General features: G+C 39.4%; 1 protein-coding gene across 3 annotated transcripts in view; it reads left to right on the forward strand.

Moving 5' to 3' along the window:
- SCAF11 (SR-related CTD associated factor 11) overlaps nucleotides 1-24596 on the forward strand; it is a 45535-nt gene extending 20939 nt beyond the window's left edge. For 2 of the 3 annotated variants that reach the window (XM_089524247.1, XM_089524249.1), the window contains 8 exons: nucleotides 1993-2099; nucleotides 4664-4750; nucleotides 5865-5971; nucleotides 7222-10293; nucleotides 12837-13180; nucleotides 16896-17114; nucleotides 18287-18406; nucleotides 18894-24596. In XM_089524247.1, the coding sequence (XP_089380373.1) occupies nucleotides 1993-2099; nucleotides 4664-4750; nucleotides 5865-5971; nucleotides 7222-10293; nucleotides 12837-13180; nucleotides 16896-17114; nucleotides 18287-18406; nucleotides 18894-19022 (4185 nt within the window). In that variant the 3' untranslated portion in view covers nucleotides 19023-24596. The remainder of the gene's footprint in view (nucleotides 1-1992; nucleotides 2100-4663; nucleotides 4751-5864; nucleotides 5972-7221; nucleotides 10294-12836; nucleotides 13181-16895; nucleotides 17115-18286; nucleotides 18407-18893) is intronic. The other variant, XM_089524248.1, reaches the window with a different exon arrangement.
- The last annotated feature ends 2799 nt before the right edge of the window (nucleotides 24597-27395 follow it).

Consider the following 27395-nt stretch of genomic DNA (forward strand, 5'->3'; position numbering starts at 1 on the left):
AGAATTTTAATGTAAAAATATCACATTATTGAAGCCTAATTGACCAGGAGCCAGAAGAACTCTGGCTGAAGCCAGAGACATTGCAAAGGAAGAATGCAAAAAGACTCTATTTACAATGCAAAAAGAAGAAGCCTCAATGCATAATATGAAAATGTTCAAACAGTCAGGAAGAGATGAAAAGCAAAAGTAAAAGATGGCCCGAAACAAATGGGTCAAAAGAAATGGCTGATGGCCACTTCAAAGGCATGGTGTTCAGATGGTACACTCCCCCAAAGCAGCTGGAAGCTGCTACAGGAGACCTGAAGCTGCTGGAAAAAGGAGCAGTTTTAATCTACTCCTGCTGACAGCCCGTTTGAGATCGTGGCTGTGACCTGTTTTGAAAGTGGGCCATCTGACCACCGCGGTTCTGGGTCAGTTGTGGCTGGAGCTGCCAGAGGTCACTCCTTGCCACCTGTTTGCTTCAGGCCAAAGTCAGAAATAGTCAGAACCCTGAATGCAACAACATGTGATCAGAGACAAGAAGTACTAATATAATAAACAATGCATAGAAATAGAATAGGACAACAAGAAAGGAAGAACAAGAGATCTCTTCTATAAGATCTGAGAAATCCAAGGAAATTTTTGAAATTGCCAAAACTTTCCAAAAATGGGGATGCTCAGCACCAACAGGAGAACACATTACATGACCAAGTAGAAATAAAAAGAAGGTGAAAACAATACATGCGAGAACTATGTCGAAGAAACAAAAGGATGTAACCATTTTATTATTTTATGCTGGCTGTATGCCGTAATAAATTCATTCATTTGAAAGGATGGCAGATTCATTCAAGGAAGAATCAGAGTGGAGACTGCAGTCAAGAAATCAGAAGACAATTAGAACTTGGAAGAGTAGTTGTGAAGGAGCTAAATAAAGATCCTGGCATGTCAAGATATATCATTTAATACTATACAGTCGGCCCTTCTTATACATGGATTTTTTATACATGGATTCAAGCATACACGGTTTGAAAATGTTCCCAAAAAAAGGATAAATTTCAAACATCAAACCTTGATTTTCCATTTTTTATAAGGGACACCATTTTGCTATGTCATTATATTAATGGGTCTTGAGCATCCACGGATTTTGTTATACACGGGGGATATTGGAATTAAATCCCAGTGTATAACAAGGGTCCACTAGTTTTGTTGTCCATTCCATCATGTTTCCCATTTCTATGTATGGTTGTGAAAACTGGATAGTGGCAAAAGCTGATTAGGAAGAAAATCAACTCATTTGAAATGTGGTTCTACAGATACTATGAATTGTTAAAAAGACAAATAAATGGATCCTAGAGCAAATCAAGCCTGCATTATCCCTAGAACCAAAGATGACTATAATGAGGCTTTAGTACTTTGGGCATACCATGAGAAAACATAACTCACTAAAAAAGACAATAAAGACTGTGTTGCAGATGTATAGACTCAATTATGGGAGCTGAGTCTGCAAGATCTGAGAAGGGCAGTTGATGATAGTGTGACTTGGAGGTCTCTCATTCATAGGTTGCCATGTTGGAGCCGACTTGACAACAACAACAAAGTTTGTTTTCTTGTTATGTGTCTAAAACTGGGTCAGATCAGTATATAAGAACAGTGCACATCTAGCCCTATGTTGCATATTCTATCTGGCAATGGCTTTTCAGGATTTTAGAGATTTTTCCCATCTACTGCCTGATTCCTTTAACTGGAGTTCAGCCATTTTGTGTAGAAAACGTGTGCTATGCCACTGTACAGTGGCCTTTCCCTACCATTCTTCTTAGCTGTACTGGTAAAAACAAGCCCAAGATACGTATTGCATGAAAATGAAGGTCCGTGTCTCAGTACAGAGTCTGTGTGGCTTCTGTGAAATGGATATAAAAATGACTTCTTTACGTATAATGTGTTTTCTCTTATGCTTTCTGAATATTAGATTCAGAGGTTGTTGCAGTGTTGTAATTTTAAATTTTTGTGTTTTAGCCCAGACGACAGACCTGCTTAAACAGAGTCATCAGAAGTAGCTTCCATGATAGATTTTCTTCTAATAATACTTTCCTTGGAGAATCTTCTTACTATGAACATGAGTGGTTAGTATCAAATTATTGTCTCACATAGACTGTTGTAGATTTTTGTAGATTGTAAGTGATATTGTGGTATTGTCTTTCTGGTGAAATAGTAGTCTAGATTTATTATCTATTGCTTCAAGCAGCCGCCATGCATCATGTAGTATTCCCCCCCCGGATCTTTTCAAGTTAACTCTAACCTCCAAGTATATTGTTCAGAATTACTCTAGACAGGGGTGAAATCATACAACTCTTCAGATGTTCTTGGGCTGCTGTTTTCAGTATTCCATAGGGTTGGTGGAAGTTTCAGTCCAACAATATCTGGAAAGCTGCATAAGTTCCATACCTCCTCTAGAATATTTGTGGGATTTTGGAAGACAGTGCAATGTTTAGATAGCTTTGCATATATGTTTATGCAAGAACATATGTGGTTTGGTCTGCTCATTTAGAGTACTGTATTTTCTGGCATATAAGACTACTTTTTAACCCAGGAAACCCTTCTCAAAAGTCAGGGGTCGCCTTATACGCTGGGGGTCATTTTATAGGGCAGGTGCTGAAACTTCCGAGCTGCACTGGAGAATCTGCGGTCACCGCATATGGTGAGGGGAGCTCAACAACGTCCGAATCCCTGCCGTATGCAGCAACCGTATGAAAGCAGCAAGGGTGGTGCTATACAAGTACGGTAGAAGAAAATCCATTAATCAGGTTTCGTGGAAAGAAGTGACTTAATTTGGTCCCAATGGCCTGTTACAGACAGGCCAAAATAAAGCTGCTTCGAGTCACTTTGGAGGTAAGGTATTTCAATGATGCATGCGTCCTAAGATTCCAAAAGCCGCACCAAAGGCACACTCCAGTCCTAAGGACTGCAGTGCAGCTTTGGTGCGGTTTTTGGACTCTTAGGACGCATGCATCATTGAAATACCATACCTCCAAAGTGACTCGAAGCAGCTTTTTTATGGCCTGTCTGTAACAGGCCAATGATAAGGTGAAGGGGCACTTTACCAGGAAGGTGTAAGTGAAGGGCAGCGGATCAAGCTGCAGGCGTCCAGAACACCCGGGGTATGGAAAAAAAAGTTGTGTTTGCGCTACCGCTCTGGTAGTCTTGGAGACAGGGAAGGCTGGGCAGGCAGGGAGAGCTGACCAATCCAAGCAGGCTTTATATACAACAAGTTTTCCTGCTAAATACCTGCATGTCAAAAGCATTTAAATTAAAATTACCATATTGAAATCAAATCTGATCTTTTTTAATTTTTATTTGGTGTGCGTTGGAAGAGGGGTAGTCTTATACGGCGAGTATATCCCAAACTCTGTATTTTAACGGGAAAAGTTGGGGGTCATCTTATACACCCAGTCATCTTATACGCTGGAAAATACTTATTACTTATTGTTCCTGGTGATATAATTTAGCAATTTATTGACATTTGAGCTTACACCTTGTAAACCTTAGGGAGTGCATAAGTGCACTGACAAGCAGTATAGAAATGTACTTGCTATTGGTAGTGTTACAAGAAGGAACCTCAGTCTTACAGGTTCCCTCCTTCTTGTATGGTGTAGCTAAATAAAGAGATTGGTACCTTATGTGTAACTGCACATTGCCTGTTTGCCTGAATATGAATAAACTGTGCTACACTGCAAAGGAAAATATGTTAGGCATATATGATCTCAATAAGGGGTGGTTAACCTGAGGGCTTGTACATGCATTTTGCTAGACCTTGGAGGAGCACAACTTGCATTGCGCCACACAACTCAAAGAAAAAATTTGAAACATACCTTCTCCCAGTATCATCTAGGAGCTGTGGAAACCTTTTTGCCATGTTTTCCCAAACCATAGATGATCAAGAGTCACTTTGTGTTTTGTAAAAAGGAAAAAAATGAAGCAGCCCAAGCTCTCATGAGTCAAGTATTAGTCCCCCATGGCACTTAAAACATGCAGTGGACTTAAAAAGAAAGCACGACACACCTAAACTAATAGATTTGTAGAAAAATGATACCCATAAACTCAAGATTTATTTATTTATTTCATTTTTAGGCTGCCTTTCTCCCATTTTAGGAGCCCAGGTACTAGTGGTGAAAGAGCAGGAAGTGGGTCATAAGGCTTTTTGTGCATCATTCTTGAACACTAAATTATCATTTAGTAGTAGATATTAATGAAACCAATATATATGTGTTTTTACCTTGTGCATTGATTGATTGTGTATTACTGAGAATGTAATTTAAAATGCTGTTAATGCTAACTATTATTTCATCTTGTAATTATGTGCCATTGCACTTTTGCGTTCTGTTGAAATAAGTACATTAAAATTAGAGCCCTGGTGGTGCAGTAGTTAAATGCCAGTACTTCAGCCACTCACTCACAAACCACAAGGTTGTGAGTTCAGTCCCAGCAAGGGGCTCAGGGTCGACTCAGCCTTGCCTCCTTCCGAAGTTGCTAAAATGAGTACCCAGCTTGATAGGGGCAATTAGTTTACAGTTGTAAACTGCTTAGAGACCGCTCAGCGAGGTATGAAGCTGCATATAAATGAAGCTGCTATTGCTATTAAAATTATTTTCAAATGTATATTTTTAAATATATTAAAATTACATTTCAGTGTGGAGATCAGCAAAATTGACACAGTTATTGGACACAAGAGAAGAGAGCTGGAGCTGTCATGTTCCATGCTAGCTAGACTGGCAAGGTAAAACAACTGAATAACAACCTTACTGAGCCTTCTAAAATGAAATAAACTGTGCTACCTAATCACAATATGTGAAAACAAGAAGTGTAAGAATATTAAATTAATCTTTCCCACAGTCTTTTATGATTCCTAAAAAATCTTTGCTATTTACATATGACTGTACAAAACAAGCACACGCTAGAATGTACTTTGCTGTGAAATAGTATCATACTTATTGGTCATGTTTGCATTTCTTGCTAAATCAGAGGAGTCATATGATCCTTGTAAGATGTTGCTGGCCAACAGCTCCCATCAGTGTTAGTCAAAGTAACCTGTGGTGATGAATAGTGGGAGTTGAAGTCCAGCATATAGAAGGTTCCCACCTCTGTAGTAAACTAAAGCCCAATAAGCAGGAAAAAGCCTCAGCAAACCTAAGGCTTGTATAGTATGTTTCTCTTGTCTCCTTTCTTTCTCCTGCTCAGCTAGGAAGATGAGTGTGGAAGGTTTTGTTTTTAATGAAATGTGTTTGTTCCTTGGGTTTAGGGTAACAAACTTTGGTTATACTAACTGTAGTTAATTTCAGATAACACAACATCAAATTATGGTTTCTGGAGATAGTGTTTGAAAAGTAATTATAGTTAGTGTTAACCACAATTCCAAGCCTTGATAACTTAGCAACATAAGATAAAACAAAGGCAAATATTTTCCAGACAGCTTCTTTGTCAGATGGAAGAAAAGGCATGTGAACATTTGAAATGTGTTTATCATAATGTTTGAAGAATATTCTTTAGCAAGAGCCTGTGATAAAGATACCTTTACAAAATATTTCAGTCATGATTACAGGAGGGAAGGATGGCGAGTAAAAAGCAAGTGCTTTTTCCCATGTACAGTAATGAAAATATTCCCCTATTCTGCTTCAGGAGCTTTTTAGAACCAGGATTAGGAGAATAATTTGGCTTGGAGAACAAACACTAAATCCAAGAAAACAATCCCTGTCTCTAGTTTAGGCTCTACGTTAAATTTTATTAAATGGATAGAGTGTCATTGTGTAGTGCTTATATGCTATTTTTTCTTTTTAGAAAATGTATGTAATTGTTTACGTAATTCTTATTTTTATGTGGATTAATTTTTACAGAATTCCTTCTTTATGCTGTGAAGCAGAAATGGCAGCCTGTCTTCTGATTTCCACTGTCATTATGGGAACTGACTTTTCAATAAGTACTACGCCTTTGGAAAACTTTGGTAAATTTTTTTTGTAAGTTTTGTTTATAGTTCATATAAAGCAATGTTTAATGATAAAATATTATTCTTTTTCCAGTAAAAAACTGCAGAATTATTGAAGAAATTTTTCAGGCTATGGTTATTTCCTTTTGACAAATACAGGATTTAGCTTAGACATCACTGTTAAATACTTCAGTGAGAAATATGTCTGAAGAGTGTTTAGGTAAGAATTTTTGTCATGATGAAATTGATGAGAAGTAAGGTAGAAGGTGCAGGCTTGGGGGTAGGAAATGGATAGGCAAAATGTGGACCTGCAAGATTGTTCCCCCCTCCAACCCCTGTCTCCTTTGGACTGCCATTTTCTTACAGACGTAGGTGAAGTGCCTCTCCTGGAAGACTCCAGTAGCAGCAGTTCACCTTTTAATTAAGTTACAGTCCACCTCCAGTTTTTCTGGTTTTCTGTTTTTCATTTTTGGGCATTTTTGGCAGTCTTATGTGTCTACCAGAGGATCCCAGGGACAGAAATTGGTCCACTAATTCTCTGAGGTTGCCCATCTCTGGAGAAAGACCAAGATAAGTGAATTTCTGCTCCTGTTTCATGTTGGCACAGGATGTTTAAGCTATCACACATTGAGTGTAGTATACCCATGCAGATAGGCTTAGGCTGGAGCAGTTTTAAACTACCATGTCTGCTTGGTATAAGCGTAGCTTGGAGGTTCTCCACTGTACTAGTCATTGTCTGAAAACCAGGGAAATTTGAATCATTTACTGTGTTTCTTTTCAGTCGTTGTAAATCATATGAAGGAGACATTGTGTGGTTATTGTGAGTTGAGTCGTTTCTATGGATATTCACCAACACTGGGTGTGTTCCAGGCCTTATTGCAGATGTCAGCACATTGGCATAACCTCTCCATAGTGATCATTTAGGAGCAGTTGCTTACACATAAGACATCTGCACAGTCACTGCAGGCAATTCACTGACGTGCAGTGATGCTCATAGGTTGTGCCCCCCCCAGTTAGTCACACAAGTCACATGGGAAGGGGGCTCAAGAGGTAGCACTTAGTGAAAAACACCCAATTCTTAGGCTGCATGACTTTTGTGAAGAGTACATGACAAAATAAATGTAATCAATATGTTAGCTGATAGCTATATTTGAGAGTGAGTCTTAGAATGAAGGCATCTGCTATCAGTGAATATATTAACAGTTCTAAACTAGCATTTGTGTTTATCATACTGCACTACATTACTACTTCTTGTTGTTTAATGTTAGGATCATCAGAAAGGGGACATGTTGTTACATACGTCAGGGAAGGAGAAGAGAAAAAACAAACTTCTGGTACAGCTGGCACAAGAGGCTCAAGGAGGAAGGTTTCCGATACTGCTCCTAGAAGAAGATCTGCTCGAAATATTAAAACAGAAACTTTGAATCAATCTCAGAGTTCACCAAAATCAGGCAATTCTGGCTGTGAAGCCAGTGGCGATGGTGACTCATTTGTGAATGCTTCTGGTGAAGAGTCTGAGAAATTACCTCCAAAACGGAAGGCTAAAAGGGGAGTAAAACAGCAGGAACCTTTTGTTAAAAAGAAACTCAGAAGTTCTGGACGCTATGGAAAAACATCTAGTGATGCAGTAGAAGTTGAAGAATCTGATGAGACAAAGATAACTCTGCTACTAGATAAAGGCAGTTTACCAGAGAGTAAAACTAGCACTTCTGGCTTTAGTCAGGAAAGTGATGTGGAGTCTCAGTCTGCTAATGGCTTAGAAAACTCCAAAAACTGTGTAGAATGTGAAGAGGAGCCCCAAAAAGACCTTGGTGAAGGACATGACATCTTGGACATCATAGACACTGACTCGTGTACTCAAGATCCTCCTGTGCTCACCTTAGAGGAGGACATTGCTTCTTGTGCTCAAGATCCCCCTTTGCTTACTCTAGAGGGAGATTGTGAAAAATGTGAAGCAAAGGCTGATACTCTATATGACGATACTTCATTCTATAAGAGTAGTGTTGATCAAATAGACCAACCTTTACTAAGTATTTCGGATGAAGAATTATGTGATGAAACTGTAACACTTACTCATCAGCCTAAAGAATTATATAGTCCTACAAATGAATTGCCTACAAATGAAGTGGAACCTGTGGTAATAACAGAAAAGCCTTTAGATAGTCCAGGGGATGAATTGTTGGAGAAATCAGAATCTGTGCTAGTCAGTCCTACAAAAGCAATGTCTACAAACGAACTGGAACCTGCTTCAATAACAGAAGAGCCTATGGATAGTCCAGGGGGTGAATTGTTGAACAAATCAGGATGTGTCTTAGAACCAGGTGATGTGTTGGTTGCTCCTGGAAATGACTTAGTGGAGGAAGCTGTAGACGTGGTAGTAACAGACAAATCATTGTCAGGTTCTGCAAATAAATTCCCAGAGGAACTGGGATCCATAGCAGTAGCTGCTGAGCTTATGACTGGTTCTAGAAATGAGTTGTTGAGGGAAACAGAACCTTTAGCAGCAGAAGATACATTGGTGAGACCTGTGAGTGAAATCCCAGAGAGGCCACTATCTGTTCATTCTTTTAATAAATTGCCAGAAGGAAAAGAATTTGAGGTGATAGTTGAGGAACCATTAGATAACTCTGCAAATGAATTAAAGAAACTTCCAGTGTCATTAGAAGAAGAAGATGCTAAAAGTGAAGAAGAAGCAATTAGAGCTTTAGACCATAAAACTCCTGAGGGAACTGATGTATTATTAAATATTTCTTCAGAGGAGCAACTTGAGATACCTGTAGAAAAGATTAGTGAAGAATCTAGACCCAATGCTTTGTCCAATATATGTACTCAAGAAATAAAACATTTTAGTGAAGATAATACTGAGATAGTAGCTATGGAGTGTGACTCGTTCAGCAGTGATCAGACTGACTCTCAGATAGACCAGCCATTAATGATTGAGAGTCTAAAGCAAGAGACAAATTCTGTGATACATGACGCTGAACTGTCTACATCATTTTCAAGTCCTTCTGACAAGAAAGAAGAAACAGAAAGCTCCATAGAAATTAAAAAAGATAAAAAGCTTCGAGTTAGAAGGTCAAGATTTCACTCTCCATCAACAACTTGGTCTCCCTCCAAAAGGGAGGGGAAAAGATCTCAGTCTCCATCTCCCAAAAGGGAAATTGTGTCTGAAAGCAGAATGTCTCGGTCTCCCAAAAGAGATACTTGCAAAGAAGGGCAACAGTCTCTATCACAATCTCCAAGAAAAGATCCTCTGATAGATGAGATGAGATCTTCACCTGGTTCTCCAAAAAGAGATCTTTCAGAAGGAGTATCTCCATCCACTTCACCAAAAAGAGATCTGATAGAAGGGAGGAGATCACCACCCAGTTCTCCAAAAAGAAATTCTCTGAGAGAAGAGAGGAAGTCTCCACCTTGTTCTCCACAAAGGGATCCACGGAGAGAAGGGAGGAGGTCCTGGGTACAAGCCAAGGAATCTTCTCCAAGGCACAAATGTAGATCACAAAGTAGGGACAGAGAGAGTGATAAAGATGGGCTTAGAAGAGATCATGAAAGAGAGAGAAGTAGAAGGAGATGGTCACAGTCACGTTCAAGATCTCGATCTCGTTCTCGATCTCGTTCCCGGACAAGAAGCAAAGGTCCTTCATTCCCTAGAAATGAGAGGAATAGCTATTCACCTCCCAGATGGAAGGAACGGTGGACCAATGATAGCTGGAGAGATCCCAGAGGAAATGATAGATATAAAAGAAATGAACAGGAGAAACATACTGAAAGTATGAAAAGAGAGAGGGACAATGCAAGCAAAGATGCTGATAAGCAGAGTTCTGAACAGTATAGAAAAGATTATCCAGATTGGGTAATGGAAAGGATAAATTCAGTTCCAGAAACAAGGAACAGAGATAGAGAAACATTTAAAAGCCAACCATGGGAAGAAAACAGACACAATAATTCAGGGCCTCCATGGAATAGAAACTTTGGATCAGGTTGGAATTCAAATCGTGGCAGGGGTGGCCGTGGAAGGGGCGGCCGTGGCAGAGGTGGCTTTATGTGTGGAGAACAGGCTGAAAATCGCTGGCAAAGCAGGAAGCCCCACTCAGGGAATTCAGATAATGCTGGACATGAAAGTTCAAGATTTACAGAGCATCAACCATATAAACGAAAGCCAGAACAGGATTTCTCCTTTGATACACCAGCTGATAGGTCTGGATGGACATCTGCATCAAGCTGGGCTGTAAGAAAGACTTTACCAGCAGATGTACAGAATTATTATTCAAAAAGAGGAAGAAATTCTTCAAGCCCACAGTCTGCCTGGACAAAAGAAGAAGTAACTTCTGAGCAAGGTATTTCCCCCCTCCCCCCCCCCGCGCGCACACACACACACACACACTTGGGTTTAAGTGAGCAGAAATTACAGTTTTTTTAACATCTATTTTAATTTAAACCAGATATCTGGTTAATTGACATTCTGCCCAAAGCTCCAATCAGAATAATTTGTTAAATTCACACCCATTAAAATGACTGTTTTCTTCTGTATGTTTATTGCTTCACATTCTGTGTTGACCAAAATCTGAATGTACCGTATTTTCCGGCGTATAAGATGACTTTTTGACCCTTGAAAATTGGGTCAAAAGTCGGGGACCATCTTATACGCCGGGTGCGCGCACTCAGCCGCCAACTTCTCAGGTCTCCGGAGGCCTGAGAAGCCTGCAGCCTCGCGCCGGCTTCTGAGGGGCCTTCGGAGGCCCCTGAGAAGCCGGCGCGCGCGCTCTCGGGGCTGCCGGCCTCTCAGGCCCCCGGAGGCCTGAGAAGCCTGCAGCCCTGCGCCGGCTTCTGAGGGGCCTTCGGAGGCCCCTGAGAAGCCGACGCGCGCGCTCTCGGGGCTGCCGGCCTCTCAAGCCCCCGGAGGCCTGAGAAGCCTGCAGCCCTGCGCCGGCTTCTGAGGGGACTTCGGAGGCCCCTGAGAAGCCGGCGCACGCGCTCTCGGGGCTGCCGGCCTCTCAAGCCCCCGGAGGCCTGAGAAGCCTGCAGCCCTGCGCCGGCTTCTGAGGGGACTTCGGAGGCCCCTGAGAAGCCGGCGCACGCGCTCTCGGGGCTGCCGGCCTCTCAGGCCCCCGGAGGCCTGAGAAGCCTGCAGCCCTGTGCCGGCTTCTGAGGGGCCTTCGGAGGCCCCTGAGAAGCCGGCACACGTGCTCTCGGGGCTGCCGGCCTCTCAGGCCCCCAGAGGCCTGAGAAGCCTGCAGCCTCGCGCCGGCTTCTGAGGGGCCTCCGGAGGCCTGGGAGGGGTAGCCTTATACGGTGAGTATTGGCTAAAGCCTATAATTTTCTTTCAAAAGTTGGGGGTCGTCTTATATGCCCCGGAAAATATGGTATGTGTTCTTAAAGTTTCAGGGCACACATGCATAGACCTTCTTTAAGTAAAAAAAATAACAGTGTAAACTACCATATATACTCATCTATAAGTTCACCCCATGTATAAGTTGAGGTTAGGTTTTGGGGTCAAAATTATGAATTTTGTCATGACCAGTGTATAGGTCGAGGGTAAAACTTGGAGGCTCTTTCAGTGTGTGCATATGTGTGTACAGCAAAAATGACTCTCATTGAGGCTTTTCTCTATCATTTCAGCTTTCATTTCAGCCAGACGCAGGGGCGGGAGGGTTACTCTTAAATAATAGCAATATCAATCACCCAGGACTCCTTCTGGTTGCCTCTTTCTTGCTAAACTCTTTTCCGCACTGCATGGGGAAAGTTGAAAGAGTTGCTACCACATTTCCATAGTGACCCATAAATACGTTTACCTGGGATTTTGTGGTCAATTTTGGGGCATGCATTTTTGGACTTATAGATGATTATGTACGGTATACAGTGGATGGCTTCATTGTTTATACCACAGTGTGTAATGGATTTCTATGAATCCCTAACCAGACAAAGCTGATTCCAACAGATTTTTTATTTGCTTGAAGCAAAGCAAGGGTCTTTCTGTAACTGTAGTAGCAATTCACATGAAAAAGACATGTCTGCTACAAAAATTGCAACACTGATCAAAGTTTTCCATATAAGAAAAATACTAGGCTGAGAGTATGATTGGGGTATAGTTTTGTGATTAGAAGTCAGAAAACATCTAATTTCAGAGAGTAGATCTATCATGATTTGGGAACGGAATGCTGAACTAATATATCAGTTTACTGCTAACCAGTTTTGTATTCTTTGCTGGTTCTTCCTCTTTTTGAATAGGAATGTTTAGAAAGTGGGAGTAATTATGAGTTTTTAATTGTCTTACTAGTGTCGAACTCTTCTGTTCCTCACAGTCTGCTTTTTAAAGCAGAGCACATGGTCCGGCATGAGGACCTTTGTTAGAGAGGGATTAGGACATTGCCTCGCTCCATTCCATTAGCAAGAGTTTCCCTTGGATCACTGGCTCTTCCATGCATTGAATCACTCTTTCTTGGACAGAATGAAACCTTTAGACTCAGCCATCTTCCATAATTTAACCAAGAATAATAGATATCAGCAGCCAGTTGGAGTGAAGGCCATGGTTGAAAAACAGAATTCATCTGTGTGCTTCCTTTTGGGCTGCTGTTCTTTCAATTGGTTAATGGGCTGTAAAGTGTGTTCTGCTGTAAATATTGAAAGGTTGTATTAAGCAAATCGTTTTGCCAACCAATCGATGCTTTCCTTGTGGTATCATCTCTTACACAACTTTTTAAAATCAACCCAGCTGAAAAAACCAGCTGCTGCTGCTGTTGTAGCACTGCATCTTTTTATAATTACGTGTTAATTTTAATACTATTGGGAGGTTTGGATTTAAAAAAAAAATACTTACCTGGCAGGGGAGACACCATGATCATAAAACCACATTTTTAACTGTGTTTTTCCATCTTGATAGATCCAAATTTCAAAGACCAAGGTAGCCAACAAAACGAGAATTCTCAACTATCAATAAATGTGCTGCAACCTCAAATGAATGTAATGACACCAGTGAATACACAACATCAACCAATGAATATCTTCCCATATCCAATGAGTGTTCCTGCTCCCATTATGAACATTCAGCACAATCCGTTTACTCTTCCTCCACCGGTCCCCATGCATCTTCATACAGGAGTGCCTCTTGTCCAAGTAGCAGCTTCAGCTAATGTGTCTCAGGGACCACCACCACCACCTCCTCCTCCTCCACCATCCCAGCAGATTAATTATGTTACTTCCCAACCAGATGGAAAGCAGTTACAGGTATATCTTTCAATTAAAAATGTAGTGTTGAAGCTTTGTTTTAAAAGAAGGTTTAGATAACTTTATTTTTAAGATTATGAATTTGACTGGAAATTGTTTTGACAGTTTTTTGATTAAACTATTTAAATTTATTTAGAACTCTTATATTGATGTAGAAGACCAGTGATCTATATCGGCTCTAGTCCCAAGATTCTGCCTGCAGTATAATCCTGTAGGCCCCAGATACATCATTTTGAGGGTCCTCATATGACAGTGATAACCTTCATTGATATGTCCAGTAACTTGATTCTACCTTTCCTGGTTTCTTAATTCTACTTTCCTTATAAAAGAAACATAGAGTTGGAAGACACCACAAGGGCCAGAACAGTTGAATTTTGATAAATTTTCTTTGTGGGTATGTGATAATCAATTTGTCATATTTTCCAAGTGAATGTGAAATGTGCTATAAATTAATATATCTGCTTGAGGTGTGGTGTTATCCATAACTGCAGCACTCATCTTGCACAATGGCAAATCTGGAACCATAGACCAGCAGAAGTGTAATAGAAAAGTGTAATAGAAAAAAATAGGACTGGATCTGGCGCTATTGCTTGAGTGCTTGAGGTTCACAGATTGTGGAGTGTGCTGTGAGTGTTCACAGAATATATATTTTTTAAATCATATGGTTTACCTGGTTACAGTTACCATTTTCTTTGCCTTGTATACCTCTGGATCCCTCTAATTTAATGATTGTATATTGAGACTTAGGCAAAAGACATATGGTTCCAAGAAAACAGCAGCTACAGAGTGGCCTGTTGCATAATCTTTCAGTACAAGTCTTGGAGGGAAGAATTTGTCCCAGCCAGTCAGAAGCTCACTCAGGCTCCCACAACTGTTTTCATTTCAAAAGCCTGACTTTGAAAAGAGTTATGTTAGGCTTCTCTGTAGAGGACTGCTGCAATTGCCCTACAGCTTATTATATAGTTGGCCTTCCACATTTGTAGCTTTGACTTTTGTGTATTTGACTATTGCAGTTTTGATTAATATGTTCTCTCTAGGAATCTCTATTCTATGCTATTGCATTATCTGCTTGTGACATGTGTTCTTTTACCAGTTAGAAGCCTCTTCTTATTTTTCCATTTGATTCCTCAGTAGTGGTGCCTAATGTGAACCTTAGCAAGGGGTTCCAGTCACTGCTACTGAAGAAACCTGGCTCAGAAGGCTTCTCTTATCTCATTTGCTTGACGTGCATAATATCAGGCTGACTAATGTCTTTTACAAGAGCTGCCTGAACCATTTTTAATACTAGATTGGAGGATTTCCCATCTGTTACAAGCTACAAAGAGAAGTTGCTAATCCTTGATCATGCCTTTCCAGCAAAACTGGCATATCAGGTGGCTAACACTGATAAAAAATACAGGTAGAATCTTAACTAAAAATCAAATCAAATTGGTTTTTATTGTATAATTTGTTCTTAATGATCTGATCTGATCTGAATGGTTTTAAATGGAATGATAGGATAGAAATTTAATAACTAAATAAACAGAGTAGTAAAATGAAATAACACTCATCCAGTTGAAAATCCTTTGAGCATCAAACCCACTTAACTGTCAGGGATTTGTCTCAATAAATATTGTGACAGGGAGTTCCAGAGCCTGAAAATGGTTGCTAAAAAGATCCTCTTATGGTCACACCAAATTTACCTTTGATGATGATAGAACAGAGAAGATCTTAAAATGCAGACTGGCTTGTATGGGAGAATGGAGTCTTTTAAGTAGCTGGGTCTCCAGTCATATAGGACTGTATAGCTTGGCATCCACCACTTTGAATTGTCTCTGAAAACAGCTTGGTAGATTGTAAAAGTGTTGGAACAAAGTCGCTTGCTGCTTGTAACAGAACCCAATCAATAGTCTAGCTGCAGCATTCTAGGCCAGCTAAAGTATCTGAATGTTTTTCAAAAGCTGATTTGTGTACTGTGTATTACTTCAGTTTGTATGGGATGTAATGGCCACCATGGCCAGTTCAACTTAGACAATTATTGTTGTTGTTGTTGTTGTTGTTGTTGTTTATTTTTATAGCGCTGTAAATGTACACAGCGCTGTACATACAAATGATGAAATCAATAAAAATGAAACCTGCCAATGGCATACAATCTACAAGATACGTATAAAACAGTAGGTAATAATATAAAATAGAATTGGTTAAAATAAGCAGGCAACAATTAAAAACATCAACATCATCTATCCAATCAAATATCAGATAGATAATCACACAGTGCCTGGAAACACTTCCCTAAACAGGATAGCCTTCATCTCAGATTTAAAAGTGGTCAAAGGAGTGATGACGCATGTTCGTGGGGGAAGAAGGTTCCAGGAGTGAGGGGCAGCAAGTGAGAAGGGACGAATCCGGGATGGGGCAGTGGAGATCCTAGGCTGGGACAGCAGACCTTGACTACTAGAATGGAGGGTACGAGTGGGAATGAACGGAGAAAGAAGTTCAGATAAATAAAGAGGGGCCAGGCCGTGCAGGGCTTTAAAGGTCAACAACAGAAGCTTATACTGAATACGGAAGGGAAAGGGGAGCCAATGAAGGGATGATAATAAAGGAGAAACATGGTCAAAGCGGCGAGCGGATGTAATGTGTGCCGCTGAATGCTGAAAGGAAATTAAAGGATGAAGTTGAGAGAGAGGAAGCCCTGTCAGAAGGAGGTTGCTGTAATCTAGTCGGGAGATCACCAGAGTGTGGACCAGAGTCTTGGCAGTGGAGGTCGAGAGAAATGGACGGATTTTGGCAATGTTGTAAAGAAAGAATCTACAGGCTTTGGCTGTGGTCTGGATATGGGGGATAAAAGACATAGAGGAGTCAAAAGTGAAACCAAGATTTTGGGATTCCTGGACCGGTTGAATAGAGGTGTTGTCAACAGAAATAGAAAAGGAGTATTGAAGGGAGGACTTATGTGGAAAGACAAGAAGCTCTGTCTTGGACATGTTGAGCTTCAAGCGACGATGACACATCCACTGAGAGACAGCTGTAAATGTTGTACTGGCCTTGGTTGTGCTAATGCATTCTTATCCACTGACACAATGCTGATGGCATTGAATTCCCATATTCTACCCACCACTTCCAGTAGTTTTCCGTGTATATGCTAAATAGCATAGAGAGTAAGAGGTACCCAACAGCGTAGATTCTGCTAACTGAACCCTCATAGCAGCACTTTCTGAAGTCATCTTTTTAAAGGAGGACTGGAGTCACTATAAAACTGCTTCCAGGTCCCATCCCAGACAATTAGTCCAGGTGAATACCATGACTGAAGATACCATGAACAGTCAGAAAGTCCCATACAAGCTGTCATAATGCAAATGTCTTTTGTAGCTTTGACAGACTACTTGTAACTTCATTACATCTGTTAAAACTCCTGAGTCTCCATGTTCTCACAGGCAAATTGATGTGGTGCTAGGATGGGTGAAGTAAGGAAAGAGGGAAATAGGTCAAATTCTGATGTGTAGGATGGATTCACTGCTATCTTTAGTCCTGCTGAGAACCTCAGAGAAATCCTGCTGACATGTTAGCACCTATTCCCCGGCTGTGTCCCCATCCCAACCTGCAGGATAGCTTTATAAGAATTCTTGCCACACTTTAACTAGTTCTTAATTTACATATCTAAATGCTTTATGCATTTTGGACAGTATTGCATGTAAATGGTAGCATACTAATTTCTGGTAACTTTTTGAAACAGGCTATTCCCAGTACTTCCCATGTTGCCAACAATATGAGTGCGACACTCTTGCCTGCTCCAGCAGCAACTCTGGGAAGTATGGAACCAGTTCAGGGTCCAAGTTCTGGTAATGCAACATCGTCAAGTAACATCAAAACTTCTAATGCTGCTATAAAATTGGCTGAAAGCAAAGTAAGTGTAACAGTGGAAGCCAGCGCAGATAGCTCGAAGAAAGACCAGGCAAGTTCAAAGTTCAGAGCAATATGCATACTCTGCAATGCTAAAATGAGAGATAAATAATTATTTGCCCTAAGCATGGATGGAATGTTGTCTTTCCTATAATATCATCATCAAGACTTCTAAGAACTCAGAGCGTGTAGGAGAAACTATTGTGTTGACATGAACAAATTTTTAACCTGTTATGAACAATTGATATAATTTTATACATACCTTGTATATAAATCCATGAGCTAAGTAAATCCTGTTCATACCTGAAATGACACAGGGGTAGCTGTGTTAGTCATTTAGTGAATTCAAACAAAAATCCACCAAACAGTGATACCTTTATTGGCCAACTGAAATGCACAATATACTTGTTGCAAGGAAGCTCCACTAGTTTCTTCATCAGGCAATATGTTATGTATGAAACAGAAAAAAAAATTAGAGATGTTAGTAAGATGCCTTCATTTTGTTGTTTCTGTCCTCAGTTAAGATGGTTTGGAGAGGGTATCTTTAGCAGACTGGACCCACCTCTTTTGACCATGGGACAATTAGGCAAAGTCCTTGAAATTTAAAGTTCATTTGCATATGAACAAGGACTCCTCTTTCTTGGATCCTAAGATTTCAGTAAACCCTTTTCTGCTCAAGAAAAGTGTGCTGCCACATTACACTAATAGGAAACTGGGGGAGAGACGGATAATTTTCACAGATTTTCCCCTCCAGCTGTAGCTCCCCGTAGAAAAGAAATGCAAAACAATTGCCTTCCTCACTTTAGTGTGGGAGCTTGTCTAGATTTAGGATGTTAATGTAATATAACCTTCAAGTCTAATAAAAATATCTATCCCTAAAGTGGGGGGAGATGAAGAAGGTCTCTTCTTTTGCAATCCAATATGTCTTCATTCCTGTGAGGCCACAGGCCTCTTTGTAGTCAGAGGACAATAGATTCCTCAAGAAGTCTCCATGTTTTTGCACCAGGAACATACCTGTGATAGTGAAAGGAGGACCAAAAAGTGCTGTAAACATTCTTAGTTGCTTGGAGGCAGTCACAACCATGTGACTGACTGCAGACTTGCTTTAAATAATCTGCACTTTTTTCTTCAAGTCTCTTATCAGATAATCCCTAACAAAAGGTTTTAATGTTATGTTAAATGTGTGCCCTTTTCCTTAATAACATGCACTTTTATTTTGTCTAGAAATTATTAATTCAGGAAAAAGCTGCACAGGAAGTGAAACTGGCTATTAAGCCATTCTATCAAAATAAAGACATTACTAAAGAAGAATATAAAGAGATTGTGAGAAAAGCAGTAGACAAAGTAAGTAACATTCTGTTAATCTCAGAATGTAGCTCTGTATTCTCTGAACATTACACTTTGTTGAAAACAATGTAATGAGGTGATGACAAGGTGCCAGTTTTGGAATTGTGTAAGCACAGGAGATTCTTTTGGGACATGAAAGATGCAGCTATTTCTATTTCAGCTACTTACAGAATTCTTAACTAACATAGTGCTGTTAGGTCTGCAATTTTCCCCTTGAAGCTTGTCCCCTGTTGTGGCAGCAGTAGTTTTTCTCTTCTCCATAATGCTGAGCTTGATTGTATTGGCTCGGGGGATTCTGGGAGTCATCTCCAAAAGTAGTGTGGGAAAAATTATTTTTCATTATGCCTCTTCTATGGTGATCTTTTCTTGCGATCAAGTTGAGCACAAATAATTTTATATTTTTAAATGTGATAATAAGTGGGTTAGCTTATGTATTATGTGTTTAAATAATACTTCATGGTTATCCTTTGACATTTTCATTTAGGTTTGTCATAGCAAGAGTGGGGAAGTGAATTCTGCGAAAGTGGCAAATTTGGTAAAAGCTTATGTGGACAAATACAAACATTCACGGAAGAAAAATCCAGAAGAGGCTGTTTCTGTGGAAAGGAAATAAGCGTAGACTGAAAAATGCCATCAAGATGTCTGCAAAGTGCAATTTTGACATGGACTTAAAAATAGTGGTTGAAATCTGATTTTGATAAAATTATTTTTCAATATAGTATATAATGTTTTGTTATAAATAAATATAGATTAATGCAACGTCTTTGTCCTTTTGCAAAAGGATATGTAAAGAGAAACTAAATGGAACAAAGGAGAGTGCCCCTCATTAGTAATATACAATTATGTTGAATGCCACATGTACAGCATTTTGATTCAGACAGTAGTGTATAGACACAGATGTTAGTCAGATTACAGTGATTTGCACAGAGATGTACAGTATGTGTAAATCAGTCAGGGAGATTTTTCTTTTGTCTTGCTGGCTCTTCTGCCCTCCACCCATTTCAATCTTAGCAAAATTAAGCATTTTGCCTCAATTTACAGGCTCAGTGTGTGTATTAAAGCACACTGTCTGAACAGAAGAACTCTTTGAACAACAACAACAAAATTCTACATTCACAAATTTTGTTACATGGATTCATGAGCATAGTTTTTCTATTGGAAAACCAAATAAAGGCTATGCTGCTGCTGCTGTGTTTTTTTTGTTTTGTTTTGTTTTGTTTTGTTTTGTGGCTTTTGAGTTCTTGTTTTGACTTCATAAACTCAGTTTAATTTTAAAAGACATGGTGCAGGCAACCAAAACAAGTGCTTAACTCTCAACTGAGTTTAGGAAACTGACGTTTGGAATTTGAAAGCTGTTCTGTGCTTGGTTTTTCTGTTGGGGCATTAATTGCCTAACTTCTGTCTGGTGTTGTTCAGTACAGTATGCCTTTGTTCTTTATCTTATGACACATTGAGCAAATTTCCCCCCTCGATATAAAGGAACGTCTCTGTAGGCAATAGCCTTTGTAATATTACCTGTAATGCAACATTCTAAGTCTTAGTCCAGTGTAAGCAGTTGTCTGTATTTGGCATGTAAAAACAGAATTTTCTGTAACATGAAGAAGGCAGCATTCCATTATAACCTAAAACTAGAATTATACATGAGGCCATGTCTTATCCAAAATCTTATATTTGAGTTAATTGGAAGTATTATATAGCGGAAGTATTATACCATGGATAACAGTGAAGCTAGTGATAGCAAGTCATTCAGCATACTGAAGTTGTACTTGCGTTATCTTGATTGGACTTGTACTGATTTTACCAGGGCATGAAAAATTTACCACTAGCTCCTTCTATTAAAATTAAAGAAGAAATAAAGGGGCCTTGCTTTAGATTCCTTTGAAACACTGTGCTATTACAGTGCATTTAATTCTCTCAGTGTTTAATTGCAGCAACTAGGATGCATATCATGTATTTTACACAATTTAGCTAGATGTTAAACAGATCATATCCAGGTGTTCTGGATTGCTCTCTATGGTGGCAGGATCCACAAAGGCCCAAAGCTAAGGATAAATGAAAATAATATGGAACACAATACTAAAAAAATGGTTAATTCACTTAATTATTTTGTAGGCAGTAAATTGTTTGGCTATGTTTTGTGCGTAACTAAAGATAATATTTATCTTGCAGAGTCATTTTAGTGTGGATGCTGATTTTTTTCCCAATAAAACACTATGTTTTAGACTTCTGAAGAGAGTTTGTGTTAGACAAGTGGGTATTCAAATGATCTTTCAACCTATTTTGGCACTTCTTGAAAATAAACTGTAGTAAATTACATTTGCCAGTTTTGTTTAATTGCACCATGTGTATTTATATGTAATGCATTCCCTCAGTTGTTGAAGTCGGATTTGTAGCAGATGAGATAGCTCTTTGTGTAAAGTGGCTTGGTGCAGATAAACCATTACCTGATCTGCTTCTCTAGCTCATCTGCTTTTCTCCACCTTCATCAACTCTCACATTTGAGAATCTTCCTCTTTTTCACTTGCTAGTGATGGCCATTATTCATTTACCAGTTTGAACATGAATTACGATTAGTTTTAAGCCAGATTTTAAGTATAGATAATGTAAATCTGCACCAAGTTGTAATAGTTAGTGCTGAAAATGGAAATGCAGGATGTTTTCTGCACTGAACCATAAATGAGTCTTCACCATAATATTTCTCTCAGGAGTGCTTTTCCCCTGAATAATCCTGTGGCATGAAGGATTAATATATTCCTTCTATGTACAAAGAAAATGTGCTTACTATTTTTGTTCCCATGCTCTATAAGTGTTGAAATGGTAGAATTTTACAGCTAATTGTCATTGTCTTTCCAGTGCTAATGAAGGATATTGACTAAGTAGTCAGTCTTGGTTTTCAACCCAACATATAGCACCCTTGAAAGAGTGAGTTCAAGCACCCTTGAAAGAGTGAGCATTGTCTTCAGCATCCTGATCACACGAGGTTCACTTAGGTCCTGTTGGTAGGCACTGTGTGTGCAGGTGGGTGCTATTTGGTTTTACGTTAAAACCATTGTGGGATTAGAACCTGCAAGTATAGCTCTGACCAGAATGTTGGTGCTCTCAATACTGAGGTTGGTTGCTTATTGGAGACATGCAGCTCTGCTTGACATTTGTGTACAATAAGTGGAATGCCAGTCTTTTTTGCTGTGGAGGTCCCTGCTGTTGAGAAGCATCTTTCTATGAGAATCTATGTAAAAAAAAATTACATGAGGAAGCATGTGTTGCAATCCTATGTAGACTTACATGGTGGTAAGTCCCATTGAATTATTTCAGTAGAACTTCTGGAGCAAAAATGCATAGAATCTGTAAGAGCGAGTTCTGTATTCCTGTGGCAATTGACTGAAATCTGGGTGATCTTGTGGTGTCACTTTCCATCAGTTTCAGTAATACAGAGGCAAACCCAACTGATCTAAATCTCTGTGAGAAAATTTCATGAATTGGGAAGTTCTTTAAATTGTATTTTAGGGTTGGAACATTGGTGCACTTGGCACTCTTTCCAGTCTTTCTGTGTGCATGTGGCTTAATATGTCATAATTTTAAAAATACAAAATAATAATAATCAGGAGAACAGTGGCTAATCTAACTCCGGGCTGTAGTGTCTGTAGCATAAGGCTGGAATAAAGTCTACTGAAACAATATTCTAAAGAGTTTTATGTAGTTCAGAATATTTTCTAATAAATTTTTTTTGATTAAGCTGGAGGGAGTCTGTGTCTTTTTAACATGTACTGGGTCAAAAAAAATTCAAAGGTTTTCTATTTTCTTTTTTGATCTTTGTTCTGTTTGTCAGTTGTCGTTTACCAGATATTCTTTATTTCTGGAAGAATTCAGAAGGATGCTTCTTTAGTGTGTTTTTGCTGTTTTGTGTATTTTTTTCAGATTAAACAGAATGTTATTCTCAGTACCTGGTCTCTTAGTTCAGACCAGAGATCTTCATATTCTTTGTAAAATGCACTTTTATTTTTTAGTAGATTATAACCCTATTAGAAGCTTAAATGAAAACTCCTTACTCCAGAAATATAACAGTGTTATATGGATCTAAACTAAGTATTTGCACTTAGGTAGTTGATTTCACTGGCAACTGAGGTATGACTAACTTGTCTCATTGATTTCAGTGGGGTTTAAGTGGAGCTTTAACATAGTCTTGTCTCAGCCATTTTCCTCCTCATGCTGAATTTGTTTTATGTCCTGTGTCTTTTTTGTCTACAAAAAGAGGGGAAGGTTTTTTTGGCTCATGTTAAAATACAAGCTGAGGAAGATCGGGGTATAAAGAAAATGACCTAGCTTTTGAAAGTGTGTGTACTTATAAGCTTCTGGATGTTACTGGGTACTTGCTGAGGTTCACACCCCAAGAGAAGGACCATACCTGACTCCCAAAGCATTCTGGCCATTCCTTCTGCTCCTTACATTTTGTCCCTGTTCAGCCTTTTCTATGCATGTGAACAGTGACAACTGATGAGATGGAATAGGGTCCCCCTCTGGCTTTGGACTCTTCCAGACATTTGTGTAGATTGGCTTTGAAAAGGGAGAGCAAGTAGCAACTTTAGTGGGGAGCAAATGGACCCACTTAGAACATCTTAACCAAAGGCTCCCCAAAATCTGGAGCCAGCACTGAACAAGCACATCCAAGTTTGTTTTACAAATTAGACTGAAGTTTTGCAATATCCCTGCTGAAAATGTGCAACCCACTGGCTGAGATCTTTCATATTTGGTTAGTAATCCAAAACTATGACAAGACAGGTTTTTTTTACTGGTGTGGATATCAAAGGGCATTTAAAAGCAAGATGTAGAGCCCTTTACCTTTTCCCACTTTGTCCTTGTGCTGCTTTAGATATACGGTTTTCCAGGTGACAGATTTGCATGAGTGTGGAACTGGGTCAAGATTCTATATCATAAGCCTCCACTAGCATTTAATGGGAGGCAGTAGAGCTTGCTGCCTCTGCCCAGCTATTTCTGCCAACATGGAGTAACAACTAGGAGGCCATTGGGTGCAGCTGTCTCACTCTGCAGCCATTGATGGCCAAGCTCATTCCAACTGTTTTTGAATACGGAAGGGAGAAGGAGCAGCTTCTCTCCTCACTGTAAGGCTGTTTCATCCTCCCTCTGTACTTCTAAATAAGCTAAAATGAGGTTGGGTATCGTTTCTCCCATCCCCCAGTCAGTTACTGGGGAGATGACGATGTCCCCTGTTGTCCCACAATCGTTCTTGTCTACCGGGGTGAAGAGGGAGGCCTTGCAGAAGGATGTAGTGCATACTTCTTCAGTGTTGTCCAAAAATGTACTCATTCAGGTAGGAACTCCAGTTATGTCTACATATAAGAGCAGCAGGGTGTTAGCAATAGTTGGTGGAATCTGAGGCTCTCTAAGAGTAGTTTATAATTTATACATAGCAATACAATGTTTAAGCTACTGCTTTGTCTAGTATTCATCACTTTCTTCATTGGAATATTGCGTCAAGCTTTATATGGTACTTTAAAGTACAAGGTAATGTATTGACTACTCTGCCTGAGATTGTGCAATGATCTATAGAGTTTCCACTGCCAAATAATAATTTTGATAAAATACGTTGGTGCCTAAAAAAAGTTATTCAGTTAGATATATAAAAACAAACATTCATATTGAAAAATATGAAGTTTACAAAAAAAGTATGAAAATTCTTGCTGTTGAAATTGCGCCAATCCTTTTTTATATATTCAGCACATACCTTCTTAAAACTGAATTAAACAGAGCACCTGTAATATAAAAAAAACTGTCATACACTGTTCTTTAGAATACAAATTAATGTATAATACACTATTTCCTTTGTTTTAAACCATATATGCCCTATTCTGGTGGAATTTTGAGACTGGCTTCAACAGATTCAAAAGCAAGTTTATTATTAGACCCATTAATATTCCTTAGGAAATGCTGTGGCAGCAATACAGTTGAGAGATTTTGGGGGAAAGTCTCCAGACACTTTGCTTAAAAGGCCAGTGCTCTTTCCATTGTGAAAGCATGTTATGTAATAATTCCCACTCTTGTCCCACGTAACATGTTTGGCTGAGCAATATTGACACATGTATCGAATTGCCTATATAAAAAATGATTGTGTGTTTTGGAGTCTGTGTGTGCTCCAGCAATACTCAATAAACTGTCACACTGCTTTCTTCTAGATTTTGGTTCTTGTTTCTTCTTGGACACTGGATGGGCATGCTCTGCTTTTCTGTTTGCATTTACCCTGTCTTCATAGGACTGTTATCTGGATATAAGCAACCTTATCTGCCTCAGTTTATTGCACAATGTTTACGGTTATCTGTCTTTGCTGTTCGAGTGATGATATTTGCACTTTTTAAAATCTTCCAGTTTAGAAAAACAAAATGTCTTCATTTATGTTTTATTTCTTCGTGTAATCTTGCTGCTCTGCTTTGGGCTGTAACTCATGCTTGATGTTCAAATCAGAAATACTTGGTAGAGTCCCTTCCTTCCTTCCTTCCTTCCTTCCTTCCTTCCTTCCTTCCTTCCTTCCTTCCTTTTGCCTATGTTCTCTGTGTTCCTGCTTCTTTTTCCCATTATGAAAATAACTACTTCTAAAATTGCTGGTTTATAGGATTCATCCACTTCTTCTCTCATAGTGTTCATGTCTTCTGCTTCCCCTTGCTATACTGTCACTTACATGTTTAGTCTGTGCTTTATAAGTGGACGCAGCCTTTAAAACGGGACTTTCAGAACTTCTGGATATTCCTGGATCTGATACTTTCTCTGGACACTCTGGTAGGTGCAGAGATCAGGAATGCCTTTCACCAACTCCGCACGGCCAGCAAGCTATGTACCCTTACCTGGATATACAAGACATCTCTTCAGTCATTCATGCCATTGTTCTCCTAAAACTAGCTTGCTATCTGTGAAGCTTCAGTCAATCCAAGATGTAGCTGCCATGGGTTTGGCTGGGGGCTTGACATCCAAAGGTATGACACCGTCATTACTAATTACACTGATTACCAATTTGTTTCTAAGCTCCATTGAAGGTTCTGGTTTTGACTTAGATAGCTTGGGTCCTTGGGAATCATAGCCCTTTATGCAAGTCTCCCTGAAAAGTCAGTTCTACTTCACAGCCATGGTAAGTGGGCATGAGGGGACATGTTCTCAGTATCTAGAAGACTATACAACAGCTTTCCTGTTGAGATATGCCTGGCTACATTATTCCCAAATTGGCAGGCAAAGCTGTTTTATTCTTCTGTGCTCTTAATTACTCCCTCTCCTAATAGATTAATCCTGTTAATTTAACATTGCATTTGTAGTTTGGTGTCATTGTTTACTTGTGGTAACTTCTGTTGAAAGGTGAAATGCAAATTTTTAGTTATATGGTTTGTATTTTTCTGTATAACATATATCTTAATAGCTTTTATTTTTGCACACTGAAGTCTTAGGGCCCTGTCACACTATGAAATTATAGCACCATGGTTCCACTTAAAATAACCATGACAAGATTTTATGGAATTCTGGGGTTTGTAGTTAGATGTGACACTAGAACTGAATGGTAAATAACCACCCCAAATGGAAAATCCATTTCATGAGATGTCACAATGGCAAAGTGGAATCATGGTTCTATAATTGTATAGTATGAAAGGACACTTTTGAATCATAGAATGGAAGGGATCCCAGAGGCCACCTAATCTTATTCCTAAATTTATCTCTAAAGTACCACTGAAAAGTGGGTTTCCAAAAGTGGCTTTAAAAGTCTGCTGTAAAGGAGAGTACCTCACCTTCAGAGGGAGTTCATTTTACTGTTAAGTGGCTCTTACCATAAGGATATGTCAGAACCGCTTTCTTGTAATTTGAATCCATTATTTTGTCTTGCTTTCTAGAGCAGCCCAAAACAAGCTCACTCTGGCTCATCCATGCTGTGGAATTAATGCAATTTGACATCCCTTTAACTGTCACGGCTCAGTTCTATGGAATTCTGGGAACTGTAGTTTGTGAGACATTTAGCCTTCTCAGAGAGCTCTGCTGCCACAATAAACTACAAATCCCACAACTCCACAGCATTGAACCATGGCAGTTGAAGTGCTGTCAAATGGGATTGTTTCTGCAATACAGTTGCAGGCTGTCATCCACTTGACAGCCCTTCACATCTTTGAAAATGGCTCTCAAATCTTGACTTTACTTCCATCCCACGTTATTAAAAAAAAACCACGCTTTTAAGACTGCTGGTATCGTAAAACATTTTACAGTCTTTTTAAATCCCAATGTATTACGGGATAGACATAAGTTACCCACCCCTTGTTCTTACATCAAATTACTTCCTTTGATTTGATTTGCTTCATTCAATATATCGTCTAAATTGCTGTGCTTTTCCTTTACCGTAGGCACTGTCAAGAGTATTTCCATTCAAGGAATTTCTATTTTTGCACACACATTTCATCTTAGTGTAGTTTGAACAGGTTATTTTGTAAATTCAAACAATTGCTGCTAATCCAAATTGTAACATTTTCATCAGTGTTTTTCCAAATTTCCAGTTCTTTATTGACTGGTGCTTTTTCCCCCCCCGTAGATATATGTTTCATTGTTACTTTTTCAGTGACTTTGGGCCCGTACAAACAGGCCAAAATAAAACTGCTTTGGGTCACTTTGGGGGCATGCTGTTTAAATGACACACACATCAAGAGGCCAGAGTTGTGCCAAAACTGCACTCCAGTCCTTAAGACTGGAGCATGGCTTTGTCATGACTTCTGGCCTCTTAGGACGCACACATCATTTAAATAGCATACCTCCAAAGTGACCTGAAGCAGCTTTATTTTGGCCTGTCTGTACAGGCTCTTTATTCTCATCATGTTCTCATTCATGGATGGATGGATGAGTACTTGTTACTTCTTTACTGCCATTTTTCCACTCAGAAATTCATCTGTAGCTCATAAATGTAACTAAAATAAATATTAAAATACAGTATAGATCAGGGGTAGGCAATCTTTTT

This window comes from Sceloporus occidentalis, unplaced genomic scaffold, assembly GCF_023333645.1.
Source record: "Sceloporus occidentalis isolate IW3139 unplaced genomic scaffold, rSceOcc1.0.p SCAF_5, whole genome shotgun sequence".
NCBI lineage: Eukaryota > Metazoa > Chordata > Lepidosauria > Squamata > Phrynosomatidae > Sceloporus > Sceloporus occidentalis.